We start from the raw sequence: 15,111 nt of genomic DNA, 5'->3' as shown, positions 1-15,111 counted from the left end.
ACTCATCAATTCATATAAAAAGGCAGCATAAGGGCAGTGTGGCAGTGCCCATTCATGACTGTCATCACTCAAGCACCCAGAAGTTTCTGCTGAGGTCTAAGGAGAAGAAAGAAAAGTGGCTTAAACAGGCTACAGAGCACTCCATCTCCCAGTGACTGACATAAAGGCGGTGACATTGAGTGGTGTTTCTGAGGGAAGTCAGGGGCAAACACAAATTCTGTAAAGGAAAACGAGCAACCCTGCAAAGCTGTGAAGGGGTTATTAGACTTAATGTCAGTGCTAATGAGAATCCAACAAAAACAGGTTCTCTAGAGCTTAGAAAAAAAAACAAACTAGGAACTCCTTAGTGTTCAAATGAAATGTCAATGGAAGGTGTTCTTAATAAATCAAAATCACACCTCACACCATTGGAGGCTTATAATTTATCATAATTCTCCTTTAGTGGAGGACAAGGTACTCCTGCTACAACAGCAGAGGACAGAGAAGTACAGATTGTGGAACCAGGCAGCCAGGAAATGCTTAGTTGGCTTGGCGGTCATTGGCGTGGCTTGCTCAAGTACCCTCTCTGATGGCTTCCATAAAGGTTAGAGCTCATCAATACCTCACCAGGGCCCCTTCCCCAGCCCTGTGTCTCCCTGTTACAGAGAGCCCCAAAGGGATACACAGAATACACCTACCACCAAATTCCTACAATATTAATGATACTGGACCTTCGGGGGTAGGAGCAGAAAGCAGGCCAACTAAAGAAACTTTACTTAGTTAATCAAAGTTAAGTGTAAACACTGCTTTTATTTTTTTCCTCTGGAAACTATTCAGGGCTAAGGCTTTTATGGAAACCAAATAAAGTTTCCATAGGCAGCCTGGCAGCACAAAAGCTATTAATCTCAACAGAATTCAAACAGCCATGAGGGAAAGAAAAAGAATAGTCTTCCATTCAACCAACAAAGCAAAAGTCCTTGTATCTTCAATTTCCCAGCAATTAAAAACCCAGCGTGTCCTTAATGATGTAATCTACTTGGCCATACAGTACATTCTCAGGGTTGACAAAACAAAGCAACACTTGTCTTTAATTTCTAATTCAATTTTCTATCTGCCATTTCAGATTCAAAGGACCCTTATCACAGACAACCACACTATGTTGCTTGAAAGAAAGAAAAGAGAGAAATGAGTGCATTTACTGGTGTTTGCAGTAACCATAGGATGCTTTCTCTTCTCCCAAAGGATGAGCAGGTGATTCTCCCTGCTCCGCTCACGAAGGGCACCTGAGATCTGACCCTCTTCCTGGGTCTCAGTGATGGAAACAAAACTGTATGTGATCAGCAGCCTGGAGGAGGATGTGCTGAAGGAGGAAGCTATCACCAAGGAATGTCTCAGAACTTTCAACTAAACTATCTAAACAGAAGTATGAAACTCAGTAACATTTGTGACAGATGTCAACTGCCTACGATATGAAGAATGAGTGAGCTTCATCTTTCCGTTTATCATTGGGAATACGCTCCCCAGACACACCGGGAAAAGTCACTGAAACACAATGGCAGACGTTTAGAGCTGTTGAGAAACTCTGCAAGTGTCTTCTGGTCCAATCCTTTCGGTTTTGTACATGAGGACTGAGTGTCAGGCGGTTGTCATTACATTTTTATAATGACTTTTATTAACAGAAACTTCATTTGAAAAGAATTCCTTTTTCCTATTCACGTTCCCTGGAATGATGCAGGTACACAATGGAAAATGGTTGAACTGAATTGTAGAGAGAATGAGAACCTTTCTTTCACAATTTTCACTTTCTTCAGACATGGGGTAGCAGGATCAGCTACAAAGCCATCACACAGAACTTATGTCTGAGTGGGGCCAAGTCTCAGGGCACCAACCAAGAGTGTTAGAGAGAGAAAGCCTGCCAAAAAAATGACCAGTGTCTCTCCCCCTGTTAACAAGTAGTCCCCACATGGAAGTCTTGGGACAAAACGGTGTGTCAGCGATGATTATTTGCTTCTTTAATAGATGGGCTCAAGTACAGAATAATGAAGAACTATTGGTAAGTTATCCTTTAACAAAATATCCCCAACTGCATGGTTCAGGAACAGTTTAGTTCTAATCTTAATTTAATAACATCTGCTTAATATTGATGACAGGCACTTCTGTTCTTAAAATGAGTTAATTCTCAAAGGTTTATAATTAGAAGAAAAAATATGGTGACATATTTGACAACCCCAAAAGTATTTGTGGATTCTATATCTGATAAATAACAAATATCTTTAGGGTTTTTTTCTCTTCATGAATTTTTTTTTCATTAAAATGAGTCAAACTTTCCTTCTCTATTAAATTACACTAATTTTATATATGGTGCCTTTTCTCTGAAAACAGTACATTAACAGTAACCAGAAAGTAGAGAGGTTTTTTCATGTTAGGCTTGTAAAGAAAGTCTCATTCCTCTAGAATCACAGCATAGTTTTATTCTTCACTTCATGGCATATGTTCTGTCTATTCACAGCATGGCTCTATTGTAGGATGCTAGATAGCTCTTACTCGGTTGCCTGTGGGGTTTCAGCACAGATGTTAAGGCAACTTTTCATGGTTAATGTTCAAAACAAATTTTTACCTAAGTTTTCTATTTTACCATTCTAAGCTTCGTCCTTATCTCCAGAAGTTCAAAACACACATTTCATGCAAAACTGAGTTTCCAAAGGAAAGACATCATTATTGTAAGGTTGAACAGAATCCAACTGAAAGACCAGCACTATCTAAAAGCGCTTCTCAAGGTGGCCGATGAATCAAGGTCAGTACTGGTTTCAAATACCAGCTGCGAGGTAAGTTACACAGGGAAGTTGGCATAATGCCGCTTCCGAGGGGTCAAATGTGCAAAAGGGAAATAGAGATCAATCTCAATAAACAGGATAAGTATGTGTGAAATGATGTCTGGAAACAGCAAACATAAAGATAAAAGCTGCTCTGAACTCTTAACACGATAAGCTTGCATGATTTATTCAAGACTTAGAAAGAGGTCTGAGAACCTCACCATCACTAGAATATAATTTTGAATGGAAACAAATAATATTCTGGATATGTCACTGGGAAGAAAACATAATTCTGCTCTTGATTTAACAGGACTGCGTTCTTGAATCTGAAACACCACCTGCTGCGTGCTTATTAAATCACTAGAAAAATAGTAACCACTATAAGAAATGTGATAAAAGAGAAAAGGAATAAAATTAAACTCCGAGAAAGAGATTCAGTGTCATTAATAAACTTTAGGCCTTGATGTAGTAGACTATTCACAATTACATGCAAAAAGAAATTAAATTCTGAGAACCTGGAAAGCCCCTTGACCAGTCTGAGAGCCAGGTCATTTTAGAGGAAGGTCCTTCAACGCGAGCTGCATGGAGACATGCTTAGAAAGCCTTGCACGTGCAAGCAGGCAGTACCAAAAAGCCCAACCCAGCTACAGGAAACCTGGTTTTAGACAGCGCATTCAATCCTGTGCCTCCACTATGCAGAGCGTCTTCAACTGGGTTGGGCTTCAACATGCCACAGTCCTGCCTTTTAACTGAGTCGTGGTGATTCTGTTTGAATGTCCAAGGATGTGTGAAAACAACTAAAAACAAACGCAACTTTGAATAAGTTGGCTTTATGTCATTTGTAAAACATTTTGAAATTACTACATAATGTGTGTAATATATTTAGAATGTTTAAAAGAATATTAATCTCTGCATTTATCAGCCAATTTACTAGATTACAGAAGTTGCCAAGTATTTAGGAAGATTGTATTACCCAGAACCACAAATTTGTTTTATTAGGGTCTTGCATTTAGAGAATGAAATTTACTAGTTTTTAAATTATAGTATGATCTAAAGAAGTTTAATTGATTAAATTTGAATTCTTTTAAATGTATGAAAAGTAAACTAAAAACAACTTATTTTTCAAAATTAGTATATTTATATAAAATAAGATCTATATGGTGATTAAAAACAGGCTTAAAGAAAAAATAGAGCTTAAGATAAAACAATAAGAAATTTTAACTAAGGTTAAAATTTGTAAGTTCAAGCCCTACATATTAATAAAACAAAGGGAACTGCAATATTCCTTTCCATGATCAAAATCTCCTGTTGGGCAATAAAAGTCTACTTGAACCCAGAGTAAGAATAAGAGCAGTGATGTGCTGAGTACGGTAACGAGAGGGAGAGAGGGGTTCTGTTACAGCTCAGAGAACTGGGTTGGAAACTAACACATCATACAAAAAGCTAGAATGCAAGAAATGACACAAACACATGGACTCCAGGACAGCTGTTTTTCTGAAACAAACAAAAAACAAAACAAAACAAAACAAAAACTCATTTTTATAATTACACATGGTGGCATAGTGATGTTTCAGGTGGTCGAGACTATAGAAAAGTTGACTTCCAGAAGACAAAGTTTTTATGGCATGAAGAAGTAACTCTTCCTTCATCATGGAACGAGGACATCTGATAACTTTCAAATTTCCTACTTATGATAGAAACACAGTTTCCGAGGTGCATTGAGTACCAAATGTATTCTGCTAGATGGGACCATGTCCCCACTGAAAAGCCTGATTTGATACCAAATGTAGGTTCAGTTGTTTTCCAAGAAGGTCTCATTCTTCAGTAGGTCACATGAATTTGAAAGGACTATCTTTATAATGGATATGTAATAAAACCAATGTTAGAAGACACATTTCAAACTCTACACTCAAATGCAAATTATCTAACAGATTAGGCAATTTTTAAAAATAAACATTCAGTGCTTACAAAACTCGTAGTCCACTTGTTAATGTTTCTGTGATTAGATACAAGTGGGTAACCAAAGATTCTATACTAATCACTTTCCTTGATTAGCAATAAAGAAATGCAAGAATAAACACTGGGAGTATTTTTTCATCTTTAATATTAAAGGTATTTTCATGCATTTTCTTTGGATAATTTTAGAAGTTAATCACTAGGAAGCATTTCATCCCATTAAAATGATGACTTTTTTCAAATGCTCAATATTTATGACTTTCAAATGACTGATTTCCCACCCAGTTTTTATCTTCACTCGGCTCTTACCTTGCATGTTAACAGAAAATTTAAAGTCAAGGTTATTAAGTCTATTTTAAAAATAAATTTAGACATCATGAGAGAAGTCAATTGAGTTAAATAAAGCTTAAAATTGCTTTAAAAGATATACACACAAACTTGAAAACAAATACACAAACTAGTTTTAAATGTCAAATAATCTAACGACATAAAGTACATATAAAATATATACTAAAATAGTCAAGGGTAAAGGGTGGCAAGAGGTAAAAGATAACCAGTAAGGATTTAGAATGTAATAGAAAACAAATAACGTGCATTTATCAAGAATGTTCTGATGCTAAAAATTCAGTAGTAATACAGTGACAATATGTTCCTACACATCCCATGTGTTATGACGATGTCCCTATATTTCACATTCTTGGGCATAATCTCCTAAAACCAACACAAAGTATTCAAGTCTTCAGTCTTATAAATTGGAGCAGGGAAAATAAAGTAAAGAAGCCTTCGACTGTCATTAAAAAAATCAAACTAAGTATCAATTGTGTCAAATCTCTGGGATAAAGCAAGGTATATACCTATAATATCAAAAACAAAAAAAAAAAACCAAAAAATTAATTTTGGTCACTATAGCATCAGTAGTTAGTGGTTTTAACATGAGACACTGCTTTGAATGAAAACTTCAAGTTTCATGAACCACTCAATACCAGTGTGTTAATATCATTTTCTATTAAATAATAAATATAATTAATATTTCTCTTAATATTAATGACTAAATATTACATAATAGCTTTGCAATAAAAATAACCGATACAACTATAAATAATTATTAAAATGACTTACTTTCTTCTTTCTTGCTCATAATGGCAGGCAGGGTATAAATCTAAAAAACAAGGGAAACAACCAGTTACTTGCAGTTAACAACCTGGTGCAGACCGGTACAATGATACACTGCTTTGTGCCCTGATTTCAAGGTCCTACTACTGCTGCACCCATAGTGCCATCTCCCTACCCTGTAACAGCCTCGCCTCCCATTCTCTTCCATCCTTGCTGTCCTGCCCTGGGCAGAGTTCCACCTCTTTCCACCTGGTTTACAAGTCTCAATCTATTCCATCACACGAGGCATAATGTACCTTCTTCAGGAAATATCTCATGATGTATTTTACCTCATTGCTCTTTACTGCAGTTATCTGCTTAGTGTTTTCTTCCTAGCATGTACAGTCCTAACTAGTACTTGCTGAGCTATCTATCACTCTTGTCTTCTAAATGGCCTTTTGATTAGTGGTGCAAAGTCAAGTGTTTTTTTTTTTTTTAATTTTCAAATCTGTCATTGACTGCTATATTTATAAATTACAATAGGACTAAAATATCATAAACATAATAAAGAACAGATGCAGATTCCAAGGTTTCTGTTAAGTTCGACGAATATGAAAATGGCTTCTTCAAATTGCCACAAAATTTTCTAGATGGTTAATCATAATGTTTGCATTCATCTCACCGTGGCCTGGTACCCATGTGAGGGATGGTCTCAAAGCCTGGAGACCACATTTTGTGCAGCTCTGGTGTCAGAGAGGTACTGTGCACAAGGCCATTCAAGGTTCTTTGCCATCTGAAGGTCAGTTCTCAAAGGACAGAATGGGGGTCGCATTGCTCTGGGTACTCATCTCCCTAACCCTCCAAGGGCATGTTCTCCATGAAGAAAAAGGATGGTGATGAATAATTTACTCCTTTTTACATAAGCCCCCCCTAATAACTGTACTGTGAGGTATCAGGCCAACAGCAACATAACTTAACAGAAAAATGAGGATGTGCATGAGGACAAAATATGGGCCCACAGGGAGTTTCATCGAGTGAGACCGCCCTGCAACTTGTCTGTCACACTGGTCACAAAGCCTAGCACAGGCCTTGCAAAGAGTGGATGCTCGATAATTATTAACTGAATAGAATAATCCAATCAGTACAGCCAAATTAATGATAATAGGTAACTAAAAAGTCACTTTAGGGTTTTCGATTAGTCCTGAAAGTCCTCCTGAGAAACAAACTACAGGGCTGGTATCATGCGTCAGTGAATGAGACAACATCAGCAATACAGTGAGCTTCTCCTCTCGTCTGCTATTTTAAATGATCAAATTCGCTACACATATATTAATATATTTAAAAATTCAGATGTGCTTGTTTTTTATTTTTTTTCAGATGTACTTTGTAATGATCAGAACAATAAAACCTAAGTGAAACGTGTTATATGCTTACTGGTTCTTTTCCATCCATGGCTTCGAGCCAGAGTTTCCGATTAGCTTCTGAGAAGGCCTGCAGGGTGATGATGCCGTGCCTAACAAAACAAGTATTTCACACGTTCCATTTATTCCTGTCATGACATTAGAAATGTATAATCTTTAAATTTTTTATTTAGCTATAAAAGTAAATCTGAAGAAAAATCAGGAAAAGGAAAATGAAATAGAAAACAGAGGAAAGAAAAAGATAGAAAAGAGAAGGAAAGAAAAAATATTGACCTACAAGTATCTTTCAGAAAAATCACTGTATTCACCAATACACACACACAAATGATCACAGGTAATAAAAACCACTTAGTGTTCTGGGTACAGGACTGTCTGAAAGAGGTAGCTTCAAATGATTTTCTTTGAAATGACCAAAAAGGAGACAGCTACATTCATCTAAGTTCAAAACCACCTAAACATTCTACAATACAAAAATAATTCAGAGTATAACCCAAATGTGGCACAGTGTAGTCACTAAAAATTACAATTAGTTTTTAGCAATATGGAAAGCCTCATACCTTAACTAGTTAATTATAAGATATTAAAACCAAAGTGTTTATCTATGCCATGATCTTGACAATATTAAAATCACTACATTTGAAAACAATGACCTCCCATGTACCTATTCTGAAATAGTTACTCAAGGGTGCATTTCAAAAGCAGAAGTGAGCAAAGGGAAAAAGGAAACTGATATAAAGATATGAACCCCAAACTGGAATTAACCTGTTAACAGGACAGATTGGTCAGAAAATACACTTAAACAGGAAATCGGAGGGCTTTGTGAAGAGGAACATCAAGCAGGAAATCTCATTTAAATATTGTATGTTTAAAAACCTGGACTGACTTAAAACTGTGATAAAGGGATATAGCTCTTCTATAAACAGGGCAATAGATCATTAAAAGAAGTATTCAATATATAAAAATTAAGATAACTTTATCTCTGAGTCAGAGTGACAGCCACAATAATAAAATAACAATGATCAATACTTGCTGGCTGTTTATCATGTTCCAGGCCCTGTGCTGTCTCCTTTGAGGTGGGTACTCACTGCCCTTATCTTACAAATGAGACCTGTGAGGCAGAGTCTCACAATGTCCCCAAAGACCATGTAACTAGAAAAGGCTGAAATAAAAAGAGAAATCACTAGAAGTTCAACAACTATGCTAGATATAGATTGACATATAAAAGTAAATAATAGCTTTTCTATACACTAGTCTTAACCATTTAGAAAAGAAAAAGTTTCTACTAGTGAAAAGAATTCTAAAATTGTAATAAGAAAAAAATACCCAGGAGTAAATCTAAAAATATATATATATATCTTCAAGGAGAGTCCAATTCTCCATCAATTATTTAATAACTTTAATGTAACTCCAGTCAGAAATCTGAAAGGATTTGTTTGAAGAGGAAGAGAAACTCAGTAGGTGGATCCATAACATGTAAGAACACAGGGCTAAAATGGGTAACAATTTTAAAGAAGAGTAAAAATGGGGGCCTTGCCCTACTAGATAGTTACAAGCTACCGTATCCATAAGCTACAGTGTATCTAGTATGTGAGAGTACACACATCACGTCTTAGTGTATACAGAGCCCACACATAAAGCTAGAGTACAGAGAAAATGTAGCAGGAAGCAGGGGGAGAAAAACAGACCATGGACTAGAACAAAAATCAAGAAGCACACCCCTTCTCACTTTGTTTCTATTCTGCCTGTACTGATACAGGAGAAAAGAAGAGCTAAATATTCCCACTAGGTTATAAACTCAGGTGCACAACATTTAGGTGCCTCCAGTATCTTGTGGCTAAGAATGTCCAGGATAGTGCTTCGCACAGGGCACACCCTGAACTTCACTCGCTGAAGGAGCTGATGGCGTTCCCACCTGTGTCCTATTATTCCTTGGAAGCAGGACCCCTGGGCTTCGCAGAAGTCTGCGAGCAGGCTGACCCAGGAGCAATGTGCCAGGCCCTTTCCTTGTACGGGGACCCCAAGTCCACAACAGGCACTTCCCCCTGACGCAGTCATTTCTACTGATTTCCCAGACTCTTCTCTGAGTGGTTACTGTTTGCTAGCATTCTGTGTCTGATTTATTTTTCTGAAAGCATCATGCAATATTTATCTGTTGAACATGTAAAAGAATGAAATAAACGTGCACTTTTTTAAGATTTTATTTATTTATCTTTAGAGGGGAAGGGAAGGAGAAAGGGAGAGAAACATCAATGTATGGTTGCCTTTCATGCATCCCCTGCTGGGAACTGGCCTGCAGGGAACCGGCCTGCAATCCCAGTATGTGCCCTGACTGGGAATTGAACCGCGATTGTCTGGTTTGCAGGCCCGCGCTCAATCCACTGAGCTACACCAGTCAGGGCTGCACTTTTTAAAAATAGACTGAAAAACAAGCACTTGTGTGCTGTTTCATATTTATATTCAAATACAGAAACAACTAAACATAAAGTAAAAAGAAAAGTTCAAACCTTTCCACGACTTCTATGTCAAAGCAGAATCGCTTGTCAATTGAATCTGTCTTCCGTCGGATACAAGATTTTAACTTAAACATTTCTGGAGAGCTGGTAACAAGGCCGTTCTGAAACCAGAAAGGACACACATGGACACAATGACAAGGTGAACTGAAAAATATTCAATCTTCCACATGGAAGTGCTGCACGGAAAGGTAAACTTAGAGTACAGGTCATGCATCCAGGTCATACAAACAAGACTTCTGCCCAGTTATAATATACCAAACTCTTCACTAATAAATTAATTGCATTTATGTGTTTTATCAAAAACTCCTGTGACATGCCTGTCCAGTTCACTTCAACACACTGACTGCCAATGTTAACTTGAGCTCTAGTGTATATATGCCTTAGGTCTCCAGACTTAGAAAGGTATGAAATTACAGAGTTACGGTAATGTCCCAATTAGACATCCAGGATGTCTGTCGGGACACAACACGACTGTTCTGAACTGGAACTTCCTAGACGCGTGCGTTCGTGTGCCTCTGCACTAGAGCCTCTCAGCATCAAACGACAGCTGCCTGGAAACCTCAGGGGGGTCACCAGGTCAGTAAAGTTCTAGAGCAGCATTGCTACGGGGCCAGCGCCCTCCCGTGGAACCGACTCCTGCCCCGCCGCTGACACGGAGACTCTGGGCAGGATTCGACACAGGCTCAATAGGTGAAGTTTTCTTCCATACCTGAGATGCCAATTTTAGGAGGAATGTTTGCCTAATGACTGATTAATTCTATTGCTTGTGGTTGCAAGCATCGCGGACTTGTAAACAGCACTTTGGCTTGGCCTATTTGATATTAGCTCACTGACTGTCACGTAAGCTAACTTTCTGGCAATATCTTTTCTTATGAAACCTTTAGAGTAGAGACTAGGTGTGGTTATAGCATTTAATGACTTCTCAGGATGGTGGCAATCCAAGGTTTCCTTTCCTCTGCTATGCCGTCCTTTATTTTATATGTCTCTCCATTTGAATTATTAGACTAACGAATGCCCCAGCACCATGCGTTTCAACTGCTGTGCATGAGCATGTGTCTAAGGACCGACATTTACCTGCCACGATCCACGCCGCAAATTAGCCGGGCGTGTCGCTTACTTTTACTACTGTGATTTTCTAATCTGTTAAAAGAAGGCCAGACAACATCATCTTCCAAGGACACCATCTTTCATCCCGCTCACTAGCCACACAAGATACTCGGTGACCAGTTTACGTTTGGGGTAAATGAGCATTGGCCGATTTCTTAGGAGAAACTTTGTTGGCCAGCATTTCAGTAAACAGTACACAATGCAAAAGAGGCAAAGGCCTGCAGGGGCAAAGGCAGCCTCCCAGAAAGGCCACCTGGGGCCAGAGACAGAGAATCCTTGGGCCTGGTCCAGCCTCTGACAGGAGTCCCTTCTGGGCCATGGGCCAAGCAAGTGACAGAGGAACAATGTGCTACACCAGGGCCATGAGATGCCACCTTGGGAGTCCACCGAAGGGTCCCTACCATTAACTCAGCTGCTGCTAAACATTCCATGGCTGCAGACAAGGAAATCCTGGTCACCCTTTTTAAGTTATCAAGGTCACTAAAGTGAGAGAGACTTTTTTGACTTTTTAAGTTTTAAAAATTGCATGCATATTTATTAGAAAAGCAAGCACCTGTGTTTTTTGGTTCGTTTGTTTTACTTCCATTTCTGAAATAAAAATGAGGGTTAAAAATAAAAATGAAAGACACTCACCATTTTCCCACTGGATTTCATTTCTGAGACGCTCATCGTGAATGTTTTACTTCCTTTATCGTAAGTACAGTAATGCTTAGTCCAGGTAAAACCAAGTGGTCCTGATGTAAGGAGACAAACATCACAGGCCGTTAAGAAATGATGGGTGTCCAGGTTTGCACAGTTTTGATGCTGTGATACACAACTGAGGATTTCCACAGACCATGTACGTCTGAAACTTGTCTGAATGGGAGTGAGCAAGGCAAGAATGGGCAGAGAGTGGTGCAGGGCAGAGTGCCTCGGCCTCAAACAGCTGGGCTTTACCCACAGCTCCGACACTCTGTGGACTTGAGGGTTGCCTTAGATCTGAACCTCAGTGATCTTAGCTGTAAAAGAGGGTATACTTATATCCCACAGAAGTAGGAAGAATGAGAAATAATAGTCTGGGTTACTATCACTGGTCTCCTTCTTATCCTGTATTCTTAAAACTGCCAGAAATACCTTACTAAAAATTGAGCAAGGTCATTTCACTCCTTTGTGCAAAGCTCTCCAGTGGTTGCCTATATCACTCCTGATAAACACCAAAGTAAATATTCATAAGGCCCCTCATTATGCATCTCACCTCACTTACACTCTGCTCCAAGCTCTACCGGCCCCCTTGCTGGTCCTTGAAAACAGTAAATGCATTTCAACCCCAGGGCATTTGAACTGGCTGTCCCCCCGACCTGCACTACTCTTCCTTCAGGTATCTGCACTGTCACTTCCTGCAGACCTTTTCCTAAATGTCACCTTCCCAATATCACCTTTCCTGTAGAGAGAGCTACAGGAGAGCTACATAGCAACACCCTACCTTGACATTTCTTGCTTTACTTTTCTGTTTCATTTTCTTCTTAGCAGTTATCACTGTCTAAACTATAATTAATTTTACTGATTTTACCTATTTATTGTTTGTCTCTGCCACTAGACTCTAAGGCTCTAACAGCAGGAAAGTGAGCTGTCCTGATGACTGGTACATTCTTAATCCTTAGACTGGGGCCAGATATAAAGCTGGCGCTCAACAAATACTTGACAAATAAATAAAGGAACACATCAGTCATCTTTCTCTAAGACTTAATTGACCTTGGAGTTATTATTGGAGTTACCTTGGAGTTATTAAGAGGAACAGCCCGTTCCTCTTACCACTCATCAGAGCAAAAGTGATTCAAGTTAACTTCTTAAAATGAAAATGTTTCACTATTTAGAGCACAAGAAAGTTTTATCTGTGTAACTTTTTCTCCCCATAAATACCATGCAACCCTCCCCCACAGCACACCCTGCTATTGGTTTCCATTCTCCTTAAGGAATGAGGGGCTGCTGCTTCACTGTAGGGCGGGGATGCATCGAGAGTGCGGTTTTCCCACGACCAAAGTGGTGGGGGGGGGGCTTCAGTTTTCACACAGGGCAGCCATTTATCCTCGATCCAAATGTCACAGTAGCTCAGCGGGCTGAAAACACAGCTTGTTTTTGATGTCATTTCTCTACCAAGGGCCCCATTCTGCTTAACATCTGGATCTCTCTAGTAACAATTATGTACAATATTATTGTTGCCTTGGTTTCATAACCATATATTTAAAAGCGGGAAATGGAATTATAGAGGTGCGCCTCTTGAGAAAAGTGTTTCGTGAGCCATCTGAAATTTTATTTCCTGTACTAACAGCGCTCTTGGTGTCATGGCTTGAACACTTAAACCAGTCCAGATTCTAAAATTATGGGGTTCAGCTGTACACTTTGTAATCACAAAGGATTATTGCATTTAACTTCGATTCTGTTTGGGGAACATTTTACACTATAATGCTTAACAATGCTTGTTGATAATTCAGTTCTATGCGGTGTAAAATACTTTCAAGGCTTAGAGCTGATTAGTGGGAAGTGACTGTGTGGAAATCCTTACAGTGACTTCACTACTGAACGATTTATGCAGCAGTGTTACCCATAATTTTGAAGTAAGGTTGCCACAACACTCTGATGACATTTCAGACCTCACTTGTTTTTTTCCTGCCTCCATCATAAGTTCAGAATCTCGAGCATTTAATCTTCGAGACTGCTGCACACACATGCTGCTTTCTTTAAAGTCTGCCTGGCGCTAGGCCAGGGCAGATGTTCTCAGACTGGCAATTCTGAAGTCCTTAAAAAAAAAAAAAGACTTGGAAAATAAAAATTTATTATAGCTCTAAAGCTGCAAAATAAAACAAATTTAATGATCTTATCCAGTCATCATCTGAGGCTGCTGAGATGATGTTTACAAAATGGAAGGAAACAAACATTCATGGAATACCTACTAAGTGCCAAAATTTTATCTAAGAAGTTTTTAAGTCATATTATATATATATATAATTTTACATACAAGCAAATAGAGCATAAGAGCTGCAGATGGTACTACTTTATCAATAAGGCATGTGATTGGAGTTCTTTTTTAGGGAATAATACTTCTCAAGAGTGGTTTTAAGAATCAAATGAGATAAACCGAAATTGCACAGAGCAGTAAAAGCTCATGGTAATCAGAATAGTATTATTACACACCACTACCAATGACAGAGACATTTTACATACATAATCTCCAGTTCTTGCAACCTCATTACAAACAAGATAGGTATAAATCTGCTTCTTTTATCTATGAGGAGACTGAGCTCAGAAAGTTTCGATCAGAATCCCCTAGTTAACAGATGGCAGGCAGAAATTCCAACGTAGTTCTGTCCGACTTTTTGGTACCCCTGCTCTTCCCGGTTAAACTCAGTCCATCAGCACACACTTTACTGTGTGCCCAGAGGTGGTAACAGAAACCACACTGCCAGATCAAGTGCAGCTCCGTGTCCGAACTGCAATGACCCGCCACCGCCCCATCATGGCCATCTCTATCTGTCACAAGTTACAGCTCTGACAGTCACTACGGATCACTGGTCGCTGACTGAATGAGTCTGACTCAGGTCTTCGACTACAGAATGAACACCCTGAAGCCATCCTCCTCATCTCCTTTCCTGTTTCCCAGAGAACTGACTCTCAGGGAGAGCAACAGCACAATCAGTATGTCTTAGTGGGCTGATCAAATTTTTGCATTATAAATGCTTTCAGAGATTCCGGGTAGAAAGGGGCTTTGCATAGTTGTCCCTCGTATAAAAACAATTCCAAAGGCATACACATCCATTATTTTTTTTCTTTTTAAATCCCCAGGAAAGGAGAAGGGGGAAGGATGGTAAGTGGGAAAAGGAAGGGAGGGAGGGATTCCATCCGGGGCACGAGAATACTTCAGAAGGTGAGGAATATGTTCCTTATGTTGATTGTGGAGATGGTATCACAGGTTCATACTTACAGCAACATTCTTCAAACTGTACATTTTAAACATGTGCAATTTATTGTGACAGTCGTACCTCACTAAAGCTGTACAAATAATGCAGGGGGAGACAGACAAAATTGAGATAGAAAGTGTCTAGGGACCAAGAAGGCAACATCAAAAAAAAAAAAAAAGAGGATGCTAAAAAGAGAAGGGGAGTTGGACCGAGGGCCTCAGACGCACGTACTGCTAAGAGGCCACCACAGGAGGCGCACTAAGGCTATTGTTTTAACATCTGGAAACAGACTTGT

At 39.0% G+C, this 15,111-nt stretch overlaps 1 protein-coding gene across 1 annotated transcript in view; it reads right to left on the bottom strand.

The window, feature by feature from the left end:
* The window catches only part of ARHGAP42 (Rho GTPase activating protein 42), a 256,582-nt gene that overhangs the window by 30,963 nt on the left and 210,508 nt on the right, over positions 1-15,111 (bottom strand). Inside the window, exons 9-12 of the mRNA XM_053670414.1 lie at positions 11,515-11,615; positions 9,766-9,875; positions 7,275-7,353; positions 5,868-5,907 (exon numbers count right to left, since the gene is read on the bottom strand). Coding sequence (XP_053526389.1) covers positions 5,868-5,907; positions 7,275-7,353; positions 9,766-9,875; positions 11,515-11,615 — 330 coding nt within the window. The remainder of the gene's footprint in view (positions 1-5,867; positions 5,908-7,274; positions 7,354-9,765; positions 9,876-11,514; positions 11,616-15,111) is intronic.

Source organism: Artibeus jamaicensis, unplaced genomic scaffold (assembly GCF_021234435.1).
Source record: "Artibeus jamaicensis isolate MK-2021 breed Jamaican fruit bat unplaced genomic scaffold, CSHL_Jam_final contig_585, whole genome shotgun sequence".
Classification (NCBI taxonomy): domain Eukaryota; kingdom Metazoa; phylum Chordata; class Mammalia; order Chiroptera; family Phyllostomidae; genus Artibeus; species Artibeus jamaicensis.
The sequence above is the reverse complement of the archived record's forward strand: the minus strand, read 5'-3'. Positions and strand labels throughout refer to the sequence as shown.